The 24,741-nt window shown below is 50.8% G+C and overlaps 1 protein-coding gene across 4 annotated transcripts in view; it reads left to right on the top strand.

Moving 5' to 3' along the window:
* The window catches only part of PELP1 (proline, glutamate and leucine rich protein 1), a 48,324-nt gene extending 23,812 nt beyond the window's left edge, over positions 1-24,512 (top strand). Inside the window, exons 1-17 of one of the 4 annotated variants that reach the window (XM_069603275.1) lie at positions 3,422-3,799; positions 11,357-11,421; positions 11,782-11,887; positions 14,603-14,752; positions 14,984-15,055; positions 19,606-19,665; positions 19,927-20,077; positions 20,269-20,398; positions 20,479-20,566; positions 20,971-21,059; positions 21,138-21,254; positions 21,370-21,517; positions 21,622-21,781; positions 22,386-22,441; positions 22,565-22,771; positions 22,869-24,272; positions 24,370-24,512. In XM_069603275.1, the coding sequence (XP_069459376.1) occupies positions 3,551-3,799; positions 11,357-11,421; positions 11,782-11,887; positions 14,603-14,752; positions 14,984-15,055; positions 19,606-19,665; positions 19,927-20,077; positions 20,269-20,398; positions 20,479-20,566; positions 20,971-21,059; positions 21,138-21,254; positions 21,370-21,517; positions 21,622-21,781; positions 22,386-22,441; positions 22,565-22,771; positions 22,869-24,272; positions 24,370-24,462 (3,345 nt within the window). In that variant the 5' untranslated portion in view covers positions 3,422-3,550 and the 3' untranslated portion in view covers positions 24,463-24,512. Of the gene's footprint in view, positions 1-3,421; positions 3,800-11,356; positions 11,422-11,781; positions 11,888-14,602; positions 14,753-14,983; positions 15,056-19,605; positions 19,666-19,926; positions 20,078-20,268; positions 20,399-20,478; positions 20,567-20,970; positions 21,060-21,137; positions 21,255-21,369; positions 21,518-21,621; positions 21,782-22,385; positions 22,442-22,564; positions 22,772-22,868; positions 24,273-24,369 lie in introns of those variants that run through there. The other 3 variants (XM_069603274.1, XM_069603273.1, XM_069603272.1) reach the window with 3 other exon arrangements.
* Positions 24,513-24,741: the final 229 nt, after the last annotated feature.

Here is a 24,741-nt window from a genome sequence, read left to right on the forward strand (position 1 = left end):
AGAGTCTGACACGACTGATGCGACTTAGCAGCAGCAGCAGCAGCAGCAGGCCTTATCAGCTGCCACCTCCCACCTCCAGTTCTCCTACCCTTCTAAGCTCACCCTTCACCCTTTTCAAGCTTTAGCTGGTACATTTCTTTTGGATTCAGGAATCATTTATGTCAAAGGGTCATGACCAGAAGATAATGAGATCTATATTGCTACATATCTAAGGTGATTTTGGAACTGAAAGGCTGTGACTGGCATGGCATTACAGCTACTGTATTAAAAAAATACTAATGTAAAGACAACTTTCAGTTCAGTTCAGTCGCTCAGTCATGTCCGACTCTGCGATGTGGTGGACTGTAGCTCACCAGGCCTCCCTGTCCATCACCACCTCCCAGAGTTTACTCAAACTCATGTCCATTGAGTCAGTGATGCCATCCAACTATCTCATACTCTGTCATCCCTTTCTCCTCCTGCCTTCAGTCTTTCCCAGCATCAGGGTCTTTTCAAATGAATCAGCTCTTCACATTAGGTGGCCAAAGTATTGGAGTCTCAGCTTCAACATCAGTCCTTCCAGTGAATATTCAGGACTGATTTCCTTTAGGATGGACTGATTGGATCTCCTTGCAGTCCAAGGGACTCTCAAGAGTCTTCTCCAACACCACAGTTCAAAAGCATCAATTCTTTGGCACTCAGCTTTCTTTATAGTCCAACTCTCACATCCATACATGACCACAGGAAAAACCATAGCCTTGACTAGACGGACCTTAGTCGGCAAAGTAATGTCTCTGTTTTTTAATATGCTGTCTAAGTTGGTCATAACTTTTCTCCCAAGGAGTAAGCATATTTTAATTTTATGGCTTCAGTCACCATCTTCAGTGATTTTGGAGCCCCCCAAAATAAAGTCTGCTACTGTTTCCACTGCTTCTCCATCTATTTGCCATGAAGTGATGGGACCGGATGCCATGATCTTCGTTTTCTGAATGTTGAGCTTTAAGCCAACTTTTTCACTCTTCTCTTTCACTTTCATCAAGAGGTTCTTTAGTTCCTCTTCACTGTCTGCCATAAGGGTGGTGTCATCTGCGTATCTGAGGTTATTGATATTTCTCCTGGCAATCTTGATTCCAGCTTGTGCTTCCTCCAGCCCAGCGTTTCTCATGATGTACTCTCCATAGAAGTTAAACAAATAAGCAGGGTGACAGTATACAGCCTTGACGTACTCCTTTTCCTATTTGGAACCAGTCTGTTGTTCCATGTGCAGTTCTAACTGTTGCTTCCTGATCTGCATACAGATTTCTCAAGAGGCAGGTCACGTGGTCTGGTATTCCCATCTCTTGAAGAATTTTCCACAGTTTATTGAGATCCACAATAAACTTTGGCTTTGGCATAGTCAAGAAAGCAGAAATAGATGTTTTTCTGGAACTCTTGCTTTTTCGATGATCCAACGGTTGTTGGCAATTTGATCTCTGGTTCCTCCGCCTTTTCTAAATCCAGCTTGAACATCTGGAAGTTCATGGTTCACATACTATTGAAGCCCAGCTTGGAGAATTTTGAGCATTATTTTACTAGCCTGTAAGATAAGTGCAGTTGTGTGGTAGTTTGAGCATTCTTTGGCATTGCCTCTCTTTGGGATTGGAATGAAAACTGACGTTTTTCAGTCCTGTGGCCACTGCTGAGTTTTCCAAATTTGCTGGCACATTGAGTGCAGTACTTTCACAGCATCATCTTTCAGGATTTGAAATAGCTCAACTGGAATGCCATCACCTCCACTAGCTTTGTTCATAGTGATGCTTCCTAAGGCCTTACTTGACTTCACATTCCAGGATGTCTGGCTCTAGGTGAGTGATCACACCTTTGTGATTATCTGGGTCATGAAGATCTTTTTTGTACAGTTCTTCTGTGTATTCTTGCCACCTCTTCTTAATATTGTCTGCTTCTGTTAGGTCCATACCATTTCTGTCTTTTACTGAGCCCATCTTTGCATGACATGTTCCCTTTAGGAGGATATTAAAGAAGGCCAGAAAGAATGAAAGAGTTATACCATATAATGGTGGTGGGAAAACCATCATTTTATAAAGACATCATTTCTCCTCATATTGTCTGTAAGTTTAATGCCATATCAAAATAACAATGAGACTTTTTTGGAAGGGAACCGAATTTTAAACATAATAAAAAGAATCAACTTTCAAGTGTAGTGAGGAAAATTCTGAAAAACTGGAGTAGAGTGGGCATTTATCTTACCAGTTTATTATGTTATGATAATGAAAATAGTGTTATGGGTGCAACCATAATAAATGTAGCAGTGAAACAGAATCGTGTCCAGATATAGACCCACGTGGGGGCTTCCTCCGCTGCTCAGGGGTAAAGAACCCGCCTGCAGTGCAGGGACTCAGGTTGTATCCTTGGGTGGGGAAGATCCCCTGGAGGAGAGCATGGCAATCTATTCCAGTATTCTTGCTGGGAAAATTCCATGGATAGAGGAGCCTGGCTGGCTGTGGTCCCTGGGGTCACAAAGAGTGCACGACTGGAAGGACTGAAGCGACTGAGCATGCACACACAGTCTAACGTGGTGTTACTTCAAGCCCATGGAGAACTAATGGCAGATTCACTAGATAGAGTTGGGACAATTGGCTATCCATTTAGGGAAAAAAGTTATATACTTCACATACCTTAAATTCTAAGCAGCTTAAGGCCTAAATGCACGGAATGAAAATAAACTCTGTATTTATGTGTTTGTGCGTAGGCTAATATTAGGAAAGTATGTCCATTACTGGGGTACTTAGGTGGAGGGTTCAGTTCAGTTCAGTTCAGTTCAGTCGCTCAGTCGTGTCAGACTCTTTGCAACCCCATGAACCACAGCACGCCAGGCCTCCTTGTCCATCACCAACTCCTGGAGTCCACCCAAACCCATGTCCATCGAGTCGGTGATGCCATCCAATTATCTTATCCTCTGTCGTCCCCTTCTCCTGCCCTCAATCTTTCCCAGCATCAGAGTCTTTTCAAATGAGTCAGTTTTTTGCATCAGGTGGCCAAAGTGGTCCACTGGAGAAGGGAATGGCACACCACTTCAGTATTCTTGCCTTGAGAACCCCATGAACAGGATGAAAAGGTGGAGGGTGAGTTCCTATTTTTTAACTTTATGCCCTCTTTGTTTGAATTTGTTTTGCAAGGCGAGTGTATTGTATCATTTCTCTCGTTGTAAATGTAGTTAACAATGTCTATGATTTCAGACAAGGAGACTAGTTCCTTCGGTAGCAGTGATGTCTGGATGGAAAGTGTCCAGAAGCTCCGTTACATTAAAGGTTAGCTTTTGGATTCTGGCGCCTTTAGTCCTGACCACGTGTTCTTTAAGCCCCACCGGGCCCGCCCCCAGCCGGTCCTCGACCCGGCCCATCCGCCCGGCCTTGAGTTCCGGCACTTCCACGCCGCGCATGCTCACTCTCAGCAGGCGCGCGGAATCCAATGCGCAGGACCAGGGCCCCCTCCTCACGACCCGTCCCCTCGAGACATCCGTCGCGGTGTGTTTGCGTCATCGCGCCACGCCACCACTAGAGCCCAGTTGAAGATGGCGGCAGCCGTTCTCAGCGGGCCCTCTGCGGGTTCCGCGGCTGCGGTTCCCGGCGGGGCCGGCGGTCTCTCGGCGGTGGGCTCCGGTCCCCGTCTCCGCCTGATGCTGCTGGAGAGCGTGTCGGGGTTGCTGCAGCCGCGAACGGGGTCCGCTGTTGCTCCCGTGCATCCCCCAGCCCGCTCGGCCCCACATTTGCCGGGGCTCATGTGCTTATTGCGGCTACATGGGACGGTGGGCGGGGCCCAGGTGAGTCTGTAGCCCGCAGGTCTGCGGCCCTGTTCGTAGGTTGGCTCAGCTTGTTTTGCGCCGGGGTATTATAGCTGCATGTAGTGGCGGGTAGAGGGAAGGAGAGCTGCAGTCAGAAGGCGGATCCAGGTATCTGGACGAGATTCACTCACTTCTTTATCAGCCGTGAGTAGAAGAAACTCAAGGAAGAGGAAGGACCTCGTTTTCTCTGTCGCTAGGCTATCGGTAGACGCTTATGAATGGGTTCGATCCCAGGCCCGCTCACGTACCAGGTGTATAATCTTTAGCTTCTTTTTCCTTCGGCAGTATCTATTTTGGGGATTGTTTCGACTGAGTGAATGGATGTATTCAGCAAATATTTACTGAGCTCTTACTGAGGGCCACATCCTGGGCGCTCCAGTTATAGATACGATGGCGATGAACAAAATGTTATGAAACACTGTGAGAATTGTATAGTGGTATACAATAATTCCATACAATTGTATAGAATTGTATAGCCCTCTAATCTAATCTGGAACACCGAGAGATTTTTCTGAGGTACCAGAGTTTAAGCTGAGATCCGCAAGGATGAGTAGGGGTTTGGTAGGGGAAGAAAATGGAAGAGGCAGTTCGGTCAGCGTAAAGCTTCCGTGGGAAGTTCCTCTGGTAGGAACTGAAAAGAAGGGCGTGGTGCTTGGGGTTAGAGACGGAGAGGAAGAGAGTGGGTGCGATGAGGTGGGTAGGCTGTGGACAAGTCATGCAGCGCTTTGTAGACTAGCTTAGAAGGGTTCTTTGGATTGTACAGAGTAGAATCTAACATCCATTCAGTCCTGTAAGCTTGAAACCCAGATGTCATTCTAGACACTTTCGTCCTGCTCACACACCTCTTTATGTAGTCTGTTAAGTCCTTTTGATTTTATCTTTTATGTAGCTTTCCATATCCTTTCCGTATTTTTCCCATTGCCCCCATACTGGCTTAACCCCCCATTATCTGACCGAGATACTAATAAGACGTAACTGTCTAACCTATGATAGGTTCACTTTTAATATTATCTGCTGTGCTTCATCTTTCTCCCCCTTACCCTCCCCCAAATTCTACCCATCCTTTAAGACCCAGGTACATGAGGTCTTCCTTGTCCCACCTTTGTTACTTGGACCTTCCCAGCTCTGTGCTTCCTTCCACGAAGAGGGTTGTCACAGCCTGCTGGGTATTTCAGTAATCTTTGAAATAATAATCTAGCCCCAAATTTATCAGCGATGACCTCATTTATTTATATTAACATTAGTCCTCTTTGAGGGTGACAGGTAGCTCAGCCCAGTGATTCATGTGGTTCCTAAGTGTTCCTGAAATATTAGCATCTCTTCTGCCTGTAAATGTGTGATTTCCTTCATCATCTCTTTCAAGTCTTCCCCTTCTCTCTCAGGGAGAGCTACATGAACGTAATGTCTTGCTTATATTCTTTTAAGTGTCTGAAGTCTAGAAACATTGATTTTTAATTGAAGTATAGTTGATTTACAATGTATCAATTTATGCTGTACAGCAGAGTGACTCAGTTACATATACATACTTTTTTATATTCTTTTCCATTATGATTTATCCCAGAATGTTCAGTATGGTTTCCCGTGCTACACAGTGGTGGGTGGTGGGTTAGTCACCTAGTCGTGTCTGACTCTTTGCAACCCCACGAACTGTAGCCCGTCAGGCTCCTCTGTCCATGGGATTCTCCAGGCAAGAATACTGGAGTGGATTGCCAGTCCCTTCTCCAGAGGATCTTCCTGACCCAGGGATCGAACCCAGGTCTCCTCATTGCAGGCAGATTCTTTACCATCTGAGCTACAGGGACCTTGTCTATCCAGCCTATATGTAATAGTTTGCATCTACTAGTCCCAAACTCCTGGCCCATCCCGTCCCTACCCTCCGTTCCCTTAGAAGTATTTTGAGTGAAGAAGCTAAGGGTGTTGTTGAACACCCCTTTATTATTGCCTGTATTATATTTTGGGGTATATCTTGCCTTGAATTTTTTTATACTTGTGTTGTGTTATATTGCATTCTCAGTACGGGGAACCATGTGGTGGGTTTTCTTCACTTCCCTGTAGATTTTCATTCAACAGACATTTACTGTTATGTAGCTACTTATCCAGGTAGATAAGTAAGATACTGTTGTTTTCCTTGGAGAATTTCTAGTTGAGATGAGAACTGAGGGTAAGTAAATAGGCCTGGAGCTTGAGAGACAAAGAGATCCATTGATTGCCGCCTCCGTCTAAGCTTAAATCACCAACTTTGCTTTCCCACAGGTACTGTAAGCTCAGTAGTTCCAGAATGAAACTAACCTTAGAACAGTTCACAATTTCTGGCTTGCGTCCTAGCAACTGGTCTCCTAACCGGTCTTGCTCTGTCTTGTTCTTTTAATCCATTTCCCACAGCTGATCCTGTTTCTTGCCTCTTAAAATCTTTAAGCTCCTGGACTTTCCTGACTCCGCCTTTGCACTTACTGTCCTCTGCTTTGAAACCCTCCATGAGCTGCTGCTCCATTCCCCACCCCACCCCCCCCACATCTTTTCAACTTAATGTTTGTCACTGCCTTTGGGAAACCTTTCCAACCTATGATTGGCTATTCTTTATTACACCATATTGAAATTATATATTCATTTTTCATATACACTTAGTACCCACACAGCTGGGCTTTGATTTGTTTTTGTGGTGGTGTTTTTTTAAAAAGAAATTTTATATCGACAGATGAATGGATAAAGAAGTTGTGCATATGCACAATGGAGTATTATTCAGCCATAAAAAGGAACGCATTTGAGTCAATTCTAATGAGGTGGATGAACCTAAAACCTATTATACTGGGTGAAGTAAGTCAGAAAGAGAAAAATATTGCATTCTAATGCATATATATGGAATCTAGAAAAATGGTACTGAAGAATTTATTTACAAGGCAGCAATGGAGAAGCAAACAGAGAATAGACTTATGGACCGAGGCCGAGGGAAGGGGAAGGAGAGATGTATGGAAACTTACATTACCGTATGTAAAATAGATAGCCAACGGGAATTTGCCGCAAGGCTCAGGAAACTCAACCCAGGCCCGGAATCTACCTGGAGGAGTGGGGTGAGGAGGGAGATGGGAGGGAGTGTCACTCACTGTTACCTCTTGACTGTTTCACTCCCTTGTCAGCTTTTCTTACGAAGTTCAAAAGGGACGGGATATATGTAATAGCTACGGCTGATTCATGTTGAGGTTTGACAGAAAACAAAATTCTGTAAAGCAGTTGTCCTTCAATTAAAAAATAAATTAATTTAAACAATTTATGGAAAATTTCAGATGACACAAAAATAGAGAAAACCGTGTTTTAAAAACTTAATTATTTTTGGCTTCACTGGGTCTTCTCTGGGTCTTTGTTGCTGCGTTCGTGCTTTCTCTAGCTATGGCAAACAGACTACTCTCTGGTTGTGATGAGCAGGCTTCTTTTATTGCGGAGCATGGGCTCTAGAGCTCACTGGCTTTAGTAGTTGTGGCACACGGGCTTAGTTGCCCTGTGGCACGTCGGGGCATGTGAAATCTTGCCGGAGCAGGGATCGAACCCATGTCCCCTACATTGATTGGCAGATTCTTAATCACTGGACCACCGTAGAAGTTCAAGAAAATTGTATCTTGAATCACCCCTACCTTTGCTGTCTCTGTCACCCAGATCTAACAGCGAACATTTTGCTCATCTTGTTTCATTCACTTTCCCAGCTCTGCCTCCAACCTCCCCTTCCCTTGGAGCATTTTAAAGCACATCCCACATCTCGTTTCCCTTACAATTGCACATACTTCAAAGGATAGAGTGTCTGGTTCCACCTTGTATCCCTGGGCCTTTGTATTGTCCCATTCTCTAGCCAGTAGCCAATGATCTTTTTAAAAATGTCGCCAAGATTATAGCATTGTCCTGCTTAAAACCATGCAGTTACTTACTGCACCAAACCTGTTGACCTCCTTTCACATGACTCCTGGCCTGTCTTCACTAGACTTCAGCCACTGAGGCCGACCTTATTTCTGCAGCAGCTGAGGCCACGGCTCCTCACATCCTTCACCCTGCTGGGAATCTCCTGGGGAAGTGAGTTGCCTGTTTAGGTCCCAGCTTCCCTGCCACCATTTCAGAGGAGTCATTCCTGAGCACTGAGCATATGGTGGTCCTTCTTATTTCCATCATTTTCTGTCACATTGTTCTGTTTTGATTATTTTGTAGTGTTTATCACTATTTTAAATAATTTATTATCTGCCATGTTCTCTCTTCTCACCCTGTTTAAATTCCGTTGTCCTTGCCCTTCTCCCTTCATTGTACTTGCCTCACAACACCCCAACTGTGTTAAATCCAACTCTGTTTATTTGGTGCCTGCACTGCACAGCTCAGTGTAGCTGAAAAAGAGCACATATCCTGATTGGCTGGTCTCATTTTAAATTCAAGGCCACCATCATCTCAAGTAAACTCTTGCTGTTGTCTAGCAGTCCTGTTACATTTCTTTCCTCTGCAACCTCTGATGACTTCTCTCCATCCTCACGCTTAGCTGATGATGTCACTTCCTGTTTCACTGAGAAAAGAACAGCGGGATGGGAATTTGCATAGGTGCTGCCACCACATCTGCCAGCTTACCGTTGTCTGTGCCCTGTGCTCGGCTGTCCCTGCCATTATTAGGGGTGAGCTGGTCCATGCCCGTACTAAGGCCAGGCCTCTGCTTGTACACGACGTCTATCCCCTCTCCACTTAGGCAAGTTCACTTCTTCATCATCAGCTTTTCCCTTTGTTAGGTTGTTTTCATCAGCGTATAGCTCAAAACTGCTTTTACAAAAGTCCCCCTCCAGCTCCTGCCCCATTTCTTTACTTCTCTTTATGGCAAAACTCCTCAGAAGAGTTGTTTGTACTTGTACTTTCTCCCATTCTTTTCTTTAAAAAAAAAAAATTGCTTTGAAAATGACTTGCGATTTATAGAGAATTTGAGGGAATATACACTTCACCCAGATCCCTTGAATGTCAACATTTTAAATGCATGTTTGTTTTATCATTCTCTGTGCATATTTTTTTCTAGGACCATAAAGGAGGAAGTTGGAGATTGGATGCCCTTCTATTTCCTTAAAAATAACATTCCCTTACCTGACCACATTCCATCATGAAACTCAGAAAATCAACGTTGATACAATCTTATTCCAGTTTTTTCAGTTGTGCCAAATGTGTCCTCTTTAGTAAGAGAAACATTTCTTACGATCTTAACATTTAGAATTTTAGTTATTTTATAGGATGTCCCTCAGGTTGGTTCGTCTGCTGTTTTCTGATGATTTTTGGCAGGAATACTGCAGAAATGATATGTGACATTCCTGTTACATTTTATCAGGCAGCACATAATGTCTCTTTGTCCCATTACTGGTGGTGTTAAATTTGATTATGGTTTAAGGTGATAGTTGCCATGTATCTTCATTATGAAGTTATGATTTATTCCTGTGGGAAGATTATATATTTTTGTGTCTTGTTACCCTTTCACCCACTTGTCCATTAAAGGTAGTTGCTCCCTGTTTCCCCCCACCAAACACCTCTCTGCCCTTCAGCCCTGCTGCTGCTGCTAAGTCGCTTCAGTCGTGTCCGACTCTGTGCGACCCCATAGACGGCAGCCCACCAGGCTCTACTGTCCCTGGGATTCTCCAGGCAAGAATACTGGAGAGGGTTGCCATGTCCTTCTCCAGTGCATGAAAGTGAAGTCACTGAGTTGTGTCCAACTCTTCGCAACCCCATGGACTGCAGCCTACCAGGCTCCTCCACCCATGGGATTTTCCAAGCAAGAGTACTGTGGTGGGTTGCTATTGCCTTCTCTGGCCCTTCAGCCCTAGGCAACTGCAAATCTACTTTTTTTTTTTTCCTATAGAAACCTATAGAAAAGGCCTACTCTGACCATTTCATAGATGTGAATCATAGAACATGTGGCTTTTGGGGTCTGACTTCTTTCCCTTAGCATAATGTTTTTAAGGTTCATTCCTGTCTCAGAACTTCATTCCTTTTTATGACCAAGTAATATTCCATTGTGTCGATATACTTCATTTTGTTTATCCAATCATGGTTGATGGACATTTGGGTTTTTTCCATTTTCTGGCTGTTACGAGTAATGCTGCTGTGAATGTTCATGTACAAGTTCTTTTTTTTTTAAAATTATTTATTTATTTATTTTTGGCTGTGCTAGGTCTTTGCTGTGTGGGCTTTCTTTTTAGTTCCAGAAAGCAGGGGCTACTCTTGAGTTAGGGTGTGCAAGCTTCTCCTTGCAGGGGTTTCTTTTGTTGCAGAACACAGACTCTAGGGTGGGTGGGCTTCGGTAGTCGCTGTTTCTGGGCTTTAAAACGCAGGCTCAATACTTTTGGCACATGGGCTTAGTTGCTCCGAGACATGTGTGATCTTCCTGGATCAGGGATTGAACCTGTGTCCCCTGCCCTGGCAGGTGGTTTCTTTACCATTGAGCCACCAGGGAAGCCCCATGTATGAGTTCTGATGAGAATATGTGTTTTCGTTTCTCTTGGGCATATACTTCAGAGTGGAATTGTTGGGTCATACGTAAAAGATGTTTAACCTTTGAGGAGCTGCTTGACTGTTTTCTGAAGTGGCTACACCATTTTCTATTCCCATCAGTGCTTGTGAGTATATCAGTACATCTTGCTCTCAACTTTCCTCTACTCAGGTGGCCTCCTGACGGAAGGCCCCGGTCCTGCACCACATGAAGTGCCGTCTGCCTGCCCTGTTCCAGGCTTTCCTTTCCTTCCTCAGTCGACTTTATTTTCCTCTTAGCAACTAGAGTATAAGCTCACTAGCACCTCAAGCAATGTCTCACATAAAATAGGTAAATAAATATTGTTAAGTGAATCAACACTTGCCCTTCATGAGAACCAGGGACATTATTTCTTTTACTCAGCTCTGGATTCCTTCATCTGACTCAGTGTATAAGATGTGTTTGTTGAGAGAATGAAGATAACGACGGTTAGGAAGATAGCAGGCCCTCAGAGGAGGCTGGCCCTTCAGAGGGTGGAGAGGTTACTTGTGGGGGCCCTGAAGAGGGGACCTCTTTCAGGGCTCCCATAATGTGCGGGAAGGAAGTTCCGGCTGACTTGTCTGTGTTGGCATTAGCAGCTTGAAGGAAGCCAGACCAGGAGGAGGATTTGGAGTGAAGGAGTGAGGGGTTGTGAGTTCCTTGTCCAGTCAGTGCGCATTTAGGGATGCCCCTTTGAGCTCAACACTGTCCCGGGAGACACAGGAGTAGGAGCCTGTCTTTGAAGTCTGGCCGACGGGCTGAGTCAGACTGACTAGCCCTCTGCGTAGCCCTGATTTGCTGGGTGGGCAGTGGGAGCGGCCTGGTGAGATGTGACTTGAGGAAAGCCCACGGGACAGGCTGCTGTGTGCCCCCTACTGAAAATAGGGCAGAGGCTGAAGGTGTCGAAGGGAATGGTCTCGGGGCTTCACTGGAGGTGTGACTTAGAACAGGCTCTGGAAGGGCTGGGGCAGGGACGGGCTTAGAGAAATCCTATGTCTTTAGCATCCTGTTCCTGACTGTTTTCTTTCCTCCAGAACCTTTCTGCTGTTGGGGCGTTGGTGGGTCTCAGTAATGCTCGTCTCGGTTCTATCAAAACTCGGTAAGTCTCCAGCCGTGTTTTTTCTCCAGGGGGCATGTTTCTTTAGGAAGAGGGCCATCTATCTGTCCATCCATCATCACCACCCCGTGGAGCCAGGAGGTTTCTCCATGCCCAGGGTGGAGAGTTTGATTCTTTTCACGAGCTCACTTGTGTGGCTTCCAAGAGTCCCTCGCCCTGCCTTCTGTCCCCTTCCCTTGCTGCCCATGCCTCACTCCAAGTCCTCGAGTATCTCGGGAATGAGAAGTGGCTGTGGATCTGGAGTCAGGTTTCACTCTGGCCAGTGAGAGTAAGAGGGCGTTGAATGCTTTCTCTGCAGTCTAGCCACCTCTCCTGTGTCATCACTCACCTCTGTCTTACCAGGTTTGAGGGCCTTTGTCTGCTGTCGCTGCTGGTGGGGGAGAGCCCCACAGAGATGTTCCAGCAGCACTGTGTCTCCTGGCTTCGAAGCATCCAGCAGATCTTGCAGGTGAGTCTACCGCCTGCCACTCCCCACCTCCGCCCCAGCCACTACCTGGTCTCTATTCAGACGCAGCTTGACATCTTTGTGGGGGAGACTTTGAGTTCCGAGGGCAGTTTCTTTCTAGCAGGATAAGCTACAAATAGATACATGCTTTTAAAGATTTTGTTATTTTTATCCACTGGGTTATTTTAATTCACCTGACCTTACACACGCTCACTGTGACCTCTGACTGTTTCACTTCCTTGTGAGCTCTTCTAATGAGTGACATCTCTGAAGCTCCTTTCTCCAGGTGTTGGATTTTTAGAATTTATTTGTTCAAATTATTTTTATTTTTTTGGCTGTGCACCATGTGGCTCACGGGAATCTTAGTTCCCCAGGCAGGGACTGAACCCACACCCTCGGCGGTGAAAGCTCAGAGTCCTAAACACTGGACTGCCAGAGAATTCCCCAATTTTTTTTTCTACTTCTCTCTTCCTCTTTTTTTAAAAAATTAATTAATTTATTTTAATTGGATGCTAATTACTTTACAGTATTATGGTGGTTTTTGCCATATGTCGACATGAATCAGCCATGGATCTCTTCCTCTTTTAAGATTTAAATTTGTTTTTACTTTTACATCCTTTGATGACATCCCCACTTAGTTTTTCCACAAGTGTGTTCTGGGCACACATGGCAGGCTGTGTGCTGAGTTCTGGAGAGATGGTAGGGAGATGCAGTTGGACCCTGCTTTCATGGTGTTTAGAGTCTCCTGCAGGGGTTGGGAACCTTTGTAGGTGTTTCCAGATAGTAAAATGTAGGTTTTACAAACCATATATGGTTTCTGGTTGGTTTTTTTTTTTTTGGCTGTGCTGCATAGGCTGTGAGATCTTAGTTCCCTGACTTGGGGTCAAACCTGAGCCCCCTACAGCAGAAGTGAGCAGTCCTTCCACTGGACAGCCAGAAATTCCCATGGTTTCTGTTGCTGAGTGTTTCTCTGTTGGTTTGTTTTACAACCCTTTAAAAAATGTAATAACCATTCTTAGCCTGTGGGCTGTGCAAAAACAGGCACCCACAGACCAGAGTTTGCTGACCTGTGTTCTAGTGGAAGAGAATAATTATACAGTGAGTGTGAAGAACTAAACTGTGGTAGATGCTCTGGAGGTAAAAAATATATATATAGTTCTCTGAAAGCATGTTAACGAGAGACTGAGCCAGACCAGGGTGGTGTGCGTATAGCGATCAGGATCAGTGGTTCAGGGAGGGCTTTTCTGCTCTGATGAGTAGGAGTACATTGGGCTGAGAAAGCTTTCAAAGTGTTCTACGTGTGCAAAAGCCTTGAGCGAAAAGGCATTTGACTCATTTGAAGAATTGTAAGCAAGTGGGTGTGGCAGGGGTTGCTGAGATGCAACTCGGGACGTAGGTAGATGGGGCCTAGGCCGTGGGTGGTGGTGCAGGCATATTAAGAAGCTGGGCGTTTATATTTGGAACAGCAGGGATTCATGGAAGGTTTTGAGCAGGGGGAAGGAGGTGGTGTTGGTGGTGGTAGTGATGTGAGCAAATTTTCATTTGGAAATGCCACTCTGGCCACTGTGTGGAGACAGGATTAGAACTGACCCAGAATGGCAGCAGAAAGCGGAGCAGTGGACACTGAAGCCTGGGGTGAGCAGTGAGCAGGAAAAGGCATGGGATTGCGGAAGATGAGACAGTCCTGTCAAGACCTCTGGCTTCAGTGGTAGGGCAGGGAAGCTTGGTAACACCTGAAATCGGGCACATGGAGTACAGGCTCAGGCAAGGATTTTCAGGGTGGGAGAGATGTTTAGGATGGGAGCAGGCACAAATGCCAGCAAGAGGAATCCTTTTCAGGGGGCTGGAGACAGGGGCTAGTTAACAGTGTGAGGTGGTTCTGAGAGGAAGGGGTGGGGGGAATTGTCCTCAGATGGAGGACTGAGATGGAGTTTTCAGTTTGGTGGTGGGAAGCTAAGAGAGTTCCCATCTTTGGAGTGCAGGCTTCTCTGAAATCGTAGGTCAGGTTACACAGAAGTGACGGTGCCTGAGAAGAGCTGAGCAGCAGAGGGAGCTAACCAGTGAGAGACGCAGTAGGAGTGCCAGATGGTGTTGAGGCCCATTTGTGGCTGGTAGACCCACCGAGTCTGATTTCTCACAAGGATTCTGGTTTGTTTCATTGACATGTGGCCACTGGTCTAGCAGGAGGTAATGCACTGAACGCTTTTTCCTTAGGTATATATTAATTTGTTAGGAAAAGTCCTCAGATTTCAAACCATTTATCCTGCATGAGTTCAGGGTAGGTTTGAGCCAGCCACATGCAAGCTTAGTGAGATGGGTAGCTCTGTTGTGGCTGAGACTTTGGGCTGGGAAGTGCTCCTCTCCATCCTAGCAGGGGATTGCAGTGTGGGAGCAGCAAGAAACTCTTGAGATTGTTTAGTGAGATTGTTAAGGTATGGCTTCATTATTCCCCTGCCCGCCCCCCCCGCCCCGCCCCCTGCCGAACATTCCTAGGACCGCGACACCACAATACTAAAGTGTGCACACACATCCTTTCTCTGGATGAATGTGTGACTTGGTTGCTCCGTGTCGCTGATACACTTGTCCCCAGGGGATTTGACAGGAATGGGGCGGTCGCTGTGGAGTTTGTCGGAAGCTGCACGTTGTCATGCAGGTCGCTCCTCCTCCTCTTGGTGACCTTGAGGGCTAGGTGGGAGCATGGGCTGTTGTGCTGTTTAGTCCCAGGACCCGCCCCCTACCATGGAGCTGGCTGTGACCGTGCTGAAGGACCTACTCCGCTACGCGGCCCAGCTTCCTGCAGTCTTCCGGGACATCTCCATGAACCACCTCCCCGGCCTCCTCACCTCCCTGCTGGGCCTCAGACCGGAGGTGAGCCGCCTCTCAGCTCCCTTGACCCTGGGCCCCTCCAGTGCTTGCTCTCATTCACACCCACTGGATTAGAGAACTTGATGGGAAGTGATTGGGGAATGGGATTGAAGAAGTGCGAAGAGGGAGGGGCTGAAAAAAAGTGTAAGGAGAAGAGACCCTGAGGGGTGGTGGGGTGGAGATGGATGGGTTCTGGGGGGCTGGGCTCTTCCTGACCATCTGTTCTTCCCACAGTGCGAGCTCTCCGCGCTAGAAGGAATGAAGGCATGTATGACCCATTTTCCTCGAGCGTGTGGGTCTCTCAAAGTAAGTGTTCATAGAAACTCCTCTTCCTACCAACACGGTCTCTGTCTTACTTCAGGTTCCATTGTTGAGATTTATAAGCGTCTGTCTCCACAGCTCTAATTCGTTTTCTAATGATTTCATTCATTCCTTTTAGGCTGTGCTGGGTCTTCATTGCTGTGCACAGGCTTCTCATTGCAGTGGCTTCTCTTGCTGTGGAGCACGGGCTGTAGGGTGTTTGGTCTTCAGTAGCTGTGGCACGTGGGCTCAGTAGTTTGGGCTCCCAGGTTCTGAGAACAGACAGGCCTAGCCATTCCGTGGCCTGTGGGGTCTTCCCAGTGTAGGGATCAAACCTGTGTCTCTTGCATTGGCAGGCAGATTCTTCACCACTGAGCCACCAGGGAAGCCCTCACCTCGTAGCTTTAAATGCATTCTCATTGACTCTCACAGGTGAAGACACCGAAATTAGATAACTTGCCTGAGGTCTGAGGCCAGCCCAGGCTCTCCCTGGCCTCCTCTCTGCCTGGCCCTCTCTGCGCCTCTTGGGCGCTCTGCCCGTTTTCCTACTGTCCTGGTTACTCTGTTCCCAACACTCTGTAACTGCCTCCAGGAAGCCTTCCTGCCTTATATTTTCCCTCCGTTAGCCTCCCCAGCGCTTTCCTCTCCTGTTGACTGTGTGAGGGGGGGCACTGAGCAGCAGGGCCATGCTTGGTCAAATAGGCAGGGTGGACGTGGGTCAGGGCAGGAGGAAGGAGGCCAGTGAAAGAATTAGAGTTTTATTTTTAAGGAGATAACAAAAACAAATACAAATGGTCATCCGATTTGGCCAAAGCAGTAACAGTTAAAGGGCCTCTGGAATTGGTACACTTGTTGTCTGCAGAATAATTCTGATGCCAACTCGTACCTAAGAACAAATAGGTGTTCCTCTCCTGATTAGACGCTCTCTCTTGCTTTGGTATACTCACCATTGCTCGCCAAACCACTGGGTTATCTCAGATGGAAGCACAGGTCTGTGGAGAACTGCAATTAGTGGCAAATTAATAACATTTTTGTGTAACTCATGTGATTAATCACAGTAATTTGTATTACTATACTCGGTATTGCTAGTTAAGGGGGAGTTTGCCATTCAGCTTTTCTTGAAAGTCAAATCACATAGTTCTATGACCAAGTCAAAAAAGTAAAAAGAAACAGAAAGGGGGCTGGTATCCACTACATGCCAGGCTGTCTGCTGTGTGTCTGCCATGTGTCATCTCATTTTACAGTAATTCTGTGGAGTTGCTGTCACCAAATGAAACAGGAGATGGGCCCAGAATGGTTTGACTAACCCAAGCCTATGTATCTGTAGTTGTCAAACCAGGGTGTGAGCAGGAATTGCTTGCCCTTCAAGCCTGGTTTTTTTTTTTTTTTCACCAAACTGAGCTCCACAGGTGGTTTTAAGAATGTGGACAGGATTGGCAGCTAGGCTTCTACACTGATGGCAGCTCTGCTCCATCGTTGGGGGCATGGGAAGGATTGTGAGCGTGTCATGGGCACCTGTGCTATGGTCTGGGAGTGTCCTTACTGAGGCTTTACTGACTGGTTACTTGCAGTATTTGAAAAGCCCCAGAGCACATGGTATTTCTCAGGGAACGTGGGGTCATGTCCTTATTGATGTTTTGTTTTCACAGGAATGCCACTCCTGGCAGGTGATAGAATCTTTGGTTAGCAGGGCAGTACTTTGTCAAGGCATTTGGAGTAACTCAGGGATTTTACTGAATTTGTTTTGTTTTTCACTAGAGTTTACTAAGTTTAGTAAAAACTGCCCATCTTCTAAAACTGTAAATTAACTTCTCAAATTACACAGGCTACCTCTGTGTCTTTGACTCTTACTGGTGACAGTTTGTGAGATTTTACTGCATAAGCCTGTTTCTGTTGAGCTTGGTTTGGGGTTATCTGTGTTTCCTTGCTGGAGAAGGAAATGGCGACCCACTCCAGTATTCTTGCATGGAGAATCCCAGGGACAGAGGAGCCTGGTGGGCTGCCGTCTGTGGGGTCGCACACGGCTGAAGCGACTTAGCAGCAGCATCAGTGTCTCTCTGCATCCCCCACAGAAAGTGGAAGGAGAACTGAGTGTTACCTGTAGGATCAGGATTTGAATAGTCGTACTAGACTGTCTGTGAGTCCTCTGCTTGTTGTTGTTGAGTCACTCAGTCGTGTCTGACTCCTTTGCAACCTGTGGACTGTAGCCCACCAGGCTCCTCTGTCCATAGGTTTTCCAGGCAAGAACATTGGAGTGGGTTTCCATTTCATTCTCCAAGGGATCTTCCCGACCCAGGGATCGAACCCAAGTTTCCTGCCTTGGCAGATGGATTCTTTACCACTGAGCCACCAGGGAAGCCAGGGCCTTTAATTTTCATTGTGAGTGGTCAGGAGAAGTGATCTAGAACTCACAGCCTCTTGTCAGATGGCATTTTTGAAGGCATGGCCTTTTGAGTGCCCTCTGCAAACTGAGCGACAGAACTCACGCTGTTGCAGCGTGTGTAAGCCTGTACTTCTCTGAGGACACAGCGTCGTCCGGAGAATGCCCTCTGGTAGGAGTTTGGCTTTGTCTGTTGCCAGTGTGGCAGACATGAGTCTTTCGTGCACAGATGCACCAGGGGCAGTTTCTACTGGAACATCTTGCAGACCAGTGCTTGGGAAGTGGATAGCTAGAGTGTGTATCTGCTCTCTGTTCCACCCCCTAGAAGCTCCCAGGGCAGCTGCTGTCTCCAAGTTCAGGACTCCTCCCAAATGAGGCATCTCAGCATTCTGGGTCCATGAAGTCAGTCTGTCCAGGCTTCACCTCTCCTCCTCCTCAACACATTGATTATTTGTTCTGGAATGAGTGGGAAAACTCACCCCCGTCTTGAGGGACACCATGTACGCACACATGCTTTCGTTCCTGATGAAATGTCCCAAGTGAGCCATTATTTTGGTTTGCACTGCAGGTCATTTCAGGTGGAACTGTGTGATCAGGGCTGTGTCCCTGCACTCTGCTTGACTGCAGTCACATAAGCAGACCTCTGTTGGCCTCAGCAACCTGGTTTCCTGGGTCTCAGGGAAAGAGTAAGCAGGAAGTTGGTCCAAAGGGCTGAGCACCAGTGTGGATAAGGCTTTGGCGACTCTTAAGAAATAACATCCCTGGAGAAGCTGGTCAGGAACCCAGAGGGTGGTTGCTGCTTTTGGTTTGAAGTGTTCAGAGCCCTGCCCCACCAGACGTGAAAGTGCTGTCCCGGTCGTTCTAGGCCTTCTATCCTGGGATCAGCCATCACAGTGCTGTCTCTCTCCCACTGAGAGTCCTGCTCTGGACCCTGGGAAACCAGGGCAGCAGCAGGGAGGGAGCCCTGGAGGGCTCCTGATTCACTCTGATGGGCTCTGCACCTGCTTTCCCTTGCTGTCTGCCTTGTTTTCTGGAAGTTGACTTTTGACCCCGGTGGGGTCCATACACACTCGCCTGGGATTTAAGGCCCAGCCTGCTTCTCCATGGGCCCCGTGGGAGACTCGCTCTCCTCACTGTGTTGGCTCCCCCGTCTCCTTACCTGGCTCCTCCAATTTCTCCCAAGCCCGGCTAAGTCCTGCCTCCGAGCTCAGTCCCTCCAGAGCCGCCATCTTTGGTTCCAGGTCATGACTTTTCATACATTTGTCTTCCTGCTACACCCACTGAAGGTGGAAATCTTTTTCTGCTTTAGTGTTCTTTTTGTGCCATGGATCTCTTCTCCGGGTGTTTTTCAATTAGTAAAATACATGGAATTGCAGGGAGAGTGTGATAGAATGCACATCTTTGTTAACATATCAAGTAACAGAATCCAGCAGCAGGTCTGATGAGTCCTGAAGTTTCATGATAGTGATGCCCGTGAGTGAGATGCCTGTTGACAGCTGTAATGTGAAGTGAAAGTGAATGATCTCTGCTGGTGACAAAGGGACTGCTAATACTACTGTGGCTTTTTGTCTCCATTTCTAGTTGAAAGAAAAATTTACATTTTATTTACAGGCAAGTGAAAATGATTTAAAAAAAAAACTTCCCGTCCATGTTCACAGGTCCCTTTGATTCTGCCCCCAGATACGTGGGGCCCCAGTTACATGTTGCCTCATGGGTGCTGCCCGGCAGCAGGCGGGTCCTGGTGACTGATCAGTCACTGCTCTCAGCTCACTGCGCCTGTCTTGCTGGTCTGCCTTCCCTTCTCTTGTCGACTTCGTGCTACTCTCACCGCTCCCAGCCGGGGCCCTGTGCTCCTGGTCTGAGCTGGCAGGCAGCTGGGGTTGGAGGCGCCTGCTGTTCAGTGCTGTGTCCTTTTGGCCTGAGGGTGCTGTCACTCTGCAAACATTGGAGGAGGGGCCCCGTGGTCTGTGGGACACAGCCCCAGAGCAGGGAGGCTGAGGACAGGGGCGTCTGCCCCTAGGCACAGCACCCCTGAGGGTGCGCTGCTTCCTCATCTGCAGGAAAGAGAAGGGCCTGAGATCCTGGGCCTGGACCCTGCTGCTGGGATGGCCGGGGCTCTGTCTCTGGCCCTGGAAGCTGACTCCCCAGCCTCCTGCTCTCTCTCCCCATGATCCAGGGCAAGCTGGCCTCGTTTTTCCTCTCGCGGGTGGATGCCTTGAGCCCTCAACTCCAGCAGGTAAGGAGAAGGAGGGAGACAGCGGGGAGCCTGGGCTCTGAGCTGGTGCTTCCCCCACCTCTGTTTTCTATTGCCGCTTTTCTCTGCATTCTCATTCCCCTCCCTGTCAATGCGCAGTACATACCAGTAGGGGCTTCTGCCTCTCCTTCCATTGCATCTCCCCTCCGAGCGCACTGACCTCCATCTTCCTGGACGCTGGTGGGGTTGGGATCCACAGCTGGGCTGATTGTCACCTGATCGGGTGCCCCCTCTCTCTGGCAGTTGGCCTGCGAGTGTTACTCCCGGCTGCCGTCTCTGGGGGCCGGCTTCTCCCAGGGCCTGAAGCACACGGACAGCTGGGAGCAGGAGCTGCGCAGCCTGCTGGCCTCTCTGCACAGCCTGCTCGGGGGCCTATACGAGGGCGCGGAAGCGGGTAGGGCCCGCCTGGCTGACGCTCTTGGGCAAGGGGTGAGGGAGCCCCGGGGAGCAGTGAGGGGACCAGGGGACTGGTCCAGAGAAGTGGGGCCGCTGATTTCTAGGCAAAAGCCAGTAGGTAGAATATGGGTGGGTCCTCCACCTAAATGGATGCAGGGCTGAAGAGTAAAGGTGGCTGTGTCTGTCTAGCGCCCATGCAGTATGAGAGCCCTGGGGCAGAAACGTTGCTGTCCCCCTCAGAAGACGCGGACGCCCACAGCCTTCTCCGGCTTCGGCAGAGGTTTTCGGGGCTGGCCCGCTGCCTGGGGCTCATGCTCAGGTGAGTGAGGGAGTGAGGAGGGAGGCGGAGAACCACACTGGGGACCCCGCACTGAGGGTCTCCCTGCTGATCCTCTCCAGCTCCGAGTTCGGGGCGCCCGTGTCCGTCCCCGTGCAGGACATCTTGGATCTCATCTGCCGGACCCTCAGCGTCAGCGCCAAGAATGTTGTGAGTGGAGCCGGCCCTGCTGGCGGCCCCTTCCAGGGACCCTTGGCAGCCGGGCAGGCAGGCAGGGGCTCCCACAGCGCGTGGTCCTGACCCGTCCAGCTGCTCTTACGCCTACGCTCCTGCCCCGCGCCTGCCAGCGTGGATGGGCTCCCGTGCCGCGGGAGCGCTTGGAGCAGGTGCTTCCCCAGCCGACAGTGAGCTGGGTGTCCACTGAGTCACCGCCGAGGGGTTCGGCTCCTTCCCCACTCTGTTGAGGGCGGTGATTTCATCCTGTCGGAGGAGCTGGGCCGGGGCGGCTTCCTTCCTTGTGTGTATGCAGGCTTTCACCTCCACCCTGTCTCTGCTTCCAAACTCGCAGTCTCTCTCTCTTCCTCCACTCCGTATTTGCTGGTTTTTTTGCACAGAGTCTGCTGGGAGATGGTCCCCTGCGGTTGCTGCTGCTGCCTTCTCTCCACCTTGAAGCCCTGGACCTGCTCTCGGCGCTCATCCTCGCGTGAGTGGGGCGAGAGGAAGTGGTGCAGGCTTTGGGACGTGCTGGGAGCAGGGGTCACCATTCTGTCTTTGCCCCCAGGTGTGGAGCACGGCTCTTGCGCTTCGGGGCCCTGATCAGCCGCCTGCTTCCCCAGGTCCTCAGTGCCTGGAGCATTGGGAGGGAGAACCTCGGACCGGGCCAGGAGAGGCCCTACAGGTGACCATCCAGGAAGGGAGTAAAGAGGAGGGGGTGGTGGTGGTGACTCGGTGCTGCCGGGCTGGGAATGGGGACGTGGCCTCCCTCTCATAGGCACCCTCTGTGCTCCCTGCAGCACCGTGCGGACCAAAGTATACGCCGTCCTGGAGCTCTGGGTGCAGGTGTGCGGGGCCTCAGCGGGGGTGCTGCAGGGGGGCGCCTCGGGGGAAGCCCTCCTCTCCCACCTGCTCAGCGACATCTCCCCGCCGGCAGACGCCCTCAGGGTGAGAGAGGCCTCCCAGCACCCCTAGTCCTCACCCGATCCAGCCTCCCGACCATTCTGCCTTCCTGCTGGCTGGTGTGTGATCTGTGTTCCCTCCCCCGCCAGCTGCGCAGCCCCCGGGGGAGCCCTGACGCGGGTTTGCAGACTGGGAAGCCCAGTGCCCCCAAGAAGCTGAAGCTGGACGTGGGGGAGGCCATCGCTCCGCCCAGCCACCGGAAAGGGGACAGCAATGCCAACAGCGACGTGTGTGCAGCTGCGCTGAGAGGTGGGTGAGGACTGTGCCCTGCACCTCGGGGCTGGGAGGGTCTGGGGACACCTGGAGGGACTGGGTGTCCTGGTGGAGGGGGTAGGAAACACGCAGAGCCAGCTAAGAGCCTGCCGAAGGGCTGCGCTCCCCCCAGGGCTGCAGGTGGGACCTTGGGTCCTGCTGTTGGATGGGGTGCTGGTGTTGACCCGCCCCTCCGGGTCTCAGGTGTCGTCTTCGCACATCCTTTGTCCATGGTGAGTGCTCGTGTGTCCTGGAGGGCAGGGGAGGAAGAGGATGAGACCCCTGCCCTGCGGAGCTTGCACGCCCCAGGCCTGCTGCTGGAAGCAGAAGTGACTTTCCATTGGGGTCCACGTGTGCACTGCCCTCCAGCCTCCTGTGTGGGGCAGCGTCAGTGCTCCCATGTATAAATGCACATTTATAATGTATCTCCATCTGAATTACATAACGTTCACAGCTTTATGTAGTAGAGGTCCACTCATGAGCCCCATTTTATAGTTACGAAAACAGGAGTCACGTGACTTGCCCGAGGTGGGCCGGCCAGAGCGGGCGCTCCCCTGGGCCGCCCATCATGTCAGCCTCTCACACTCATCTCCTTCCCCAGGCCTCAGCCGGACCATCCTGATGTGCGGGCCTCTCATCAAGGAGGAGACTCACAGGGTGAGGGGAGCCTGGTCCCCACTGGAAGGGGTACTGGTGGGGGTTCATTTGGACCTGGGTGCAGGCCCTGGAGGACGGCGGGTCATCTGGCGGTATCTCCAGGTGTGTGCTCTGTCCTTCCAGCGACTGCACGAGCTGGTGCTCCCCCTGGTCATGGGTGTTCAGCAGGGTGAGGCGCTCTGCAGCTCCCCGTACACCAGCTCCCACTGCCGCCGGGAGCTCTACCGCCTGCTGCTGGCCCTGCTGCTGGCCCCCTCTCCTCGCTGCCCACCGCCCCTCGCCTGTGCGCTGCGGGCCTTCTCCATGGGCCAGCAGGAGGACAGCCTGGAGGTAACTGCTGCACGGGCCGCGTGTCCACCACTGTGTTCCCCGCCCAGTACCGTGACAGCCCGTGTCCTGATCCTTTCTCGCCCCCTTCTTCCCCCAGGTCTCCTCTTTCTGCTCAGAAGCGCTGGTGACCTGTGCGGCTCTGACTCACCCCCGAGTTCCTCCCTTGCAGTCTGTGGGCCCCACCTGCCCTGCCCCGGCCCCAGTCCCGCCTCCCGAGGCTCCAGCTCCCTTCAGGGCTCCAGCCTTCCATGCCCCGGGCCCCCTGCCCTCAGCGGGCCCGATGCCTTCTGCAGGCCCCATGCCCCCGGCGGGCCCCTTGCCCACTGCACGCCCTGGACCTCCAGCCACAGCCAACCACTTGGGCCTGTCTGTGCCAGGCCTGGTGTCTCTACCCCCCCGGCTCCTTCCTGGCCCTGAAAACCACCGGGCAGGCTCCAGTGAGGACCCTGTCCTGGCCCCTAGTGGCAGTCCCCCACCTACCGTCCCCCCAGATGAGACTTTTGGGGGGCGAGTGCCCAGACCGGCCTTTGTCCACTATGACAAGGAGGAGGCGTCAGACGTGGAAATCTCCTTGGAGAGCGACTCTGATGACAGTGTGGTGATTGTGCCTGAGGGGCTGCCGCCCCCACCCCCGCCCCCCTCAGGCACCACACCCCCTCCAGTCGCCCCTGCTGGGCCACCTGCAGCTTCCCCTCCCGTGCCAGCCAAGGATGAGCCAGAAGAGCTGCCTGCAGCCCCGGGGCCGCTCCCGCCCCCTCCCCCGCCTCCTGTTCCCGGCCCGGTGACGCTGCCGCCACCCCAGCTGGTGCCGGAAGGGACGCCTGGTGGGGGAGGCCCCCCAGCCCTGGAAGAAGACCTGACGGTTATTAACATCAACAGCAGTGATGAGGAGGAGGAGGAAGAGGAGGAGGAGGAGGAGGAAGACGAAGAGGAGGACGAGGAGGAGGATTTTGAGGAGGACGAGGAGGAGGAAGAGTACTTTGAGGAGGAGGAAGAGGAGGAAGAAGAGTTTGAGGAGGAGTTTGAGGAGGAGGAAGGTGAGCTGGAGGATGAGGAGGACGAGGAGGAAGACGAGGAGCTGGAAGAGCTGGAAGAGGTGGAGTTCGGCCCGGCAGGTGGGGAGGTGGAAGGAGGGCCTGCGCCCCCGAGCCTGCCTCCGGTGCTGCCCCCTGCCGAGTCTCCCAAGGGGCCTCCAGAGCCAGGACTGGAACCCGGGCTGCTGTTGGAAGTGGAGGAGCCGGGGACCGAGGAGGCGCCTGGGCCTGAGGTGGCCCCCATGCTGGCCCCCGAGGTGCTCCCCTCCCAGGGGGAGGTGGAGAGGGAAGGGGGGAGCCCCCCTGCAGGGCCACCGCCTCAGGAGCTTGTGGAGGAGGAGCCCTCTGGGCCACCAACTCTGCTGGAAGAGGGGGCTGAGGGTGGGGGTGACAAGCTATCACCCCCCCCAGAGGCATCTGCGGTGGAAGAGATGGAGGTAGAGGCGGCAGCTCTCCCCCCGGAAAAGGTGAGGGGGCCCAGCGGGGAGGAGGGGCGGGAGCGACATGCGTCCTGACCTGGTCTGTGTCTGCAACTGTTCTGAACTTTTTGTTTGTCCCTGGAAGGAGCAGGGTGACACTGCTGCCATGCTGGCCGACTTCATTGACTGCCCCCCGGACGACGAGAAGCCGCCCCCTGCCTCAGAGCCTGACTCCTAGCCCACCCCACTTCCCCCTCTTCTTTTCCAATAAATTCACATCCTTCGATAGCAACGGCTGCTGCTGCCTTTTGCCACCAGGCTGTCCCCAGGCAGAAGCCCAGGTGTCTGCTGGGCTTGGCCTGTACCCACAGTGTTTCCCAGGCAGCCTGTGAGCCCCGCTGTCCATAGAGGAGCCATTGACCTACAGGGGTCGCTCTGCAAGCCAGTGTCAGAAGTTGAGTGCATTGGCCCGCTGCTCCTGCTACACTAAGCGTGTGCTCGGTTGCCTGGAGAAGCA

This window comes from Ovis canadensis, chromosome 11 (assembly GCF_042477335.2).
Source record: "Ovis canadensis isolate MfBH-ARS-UI-01 breed Bighorn chromosome 11, ARS-UI_OviCan_v2, whole genome shotgun sequence".
Lineage (NCBI taxonomy): Eukaryota > Metazoa > Chordata > Mammalia > Artiodactyla > Bovidae > Ovis > Ovis canadensis.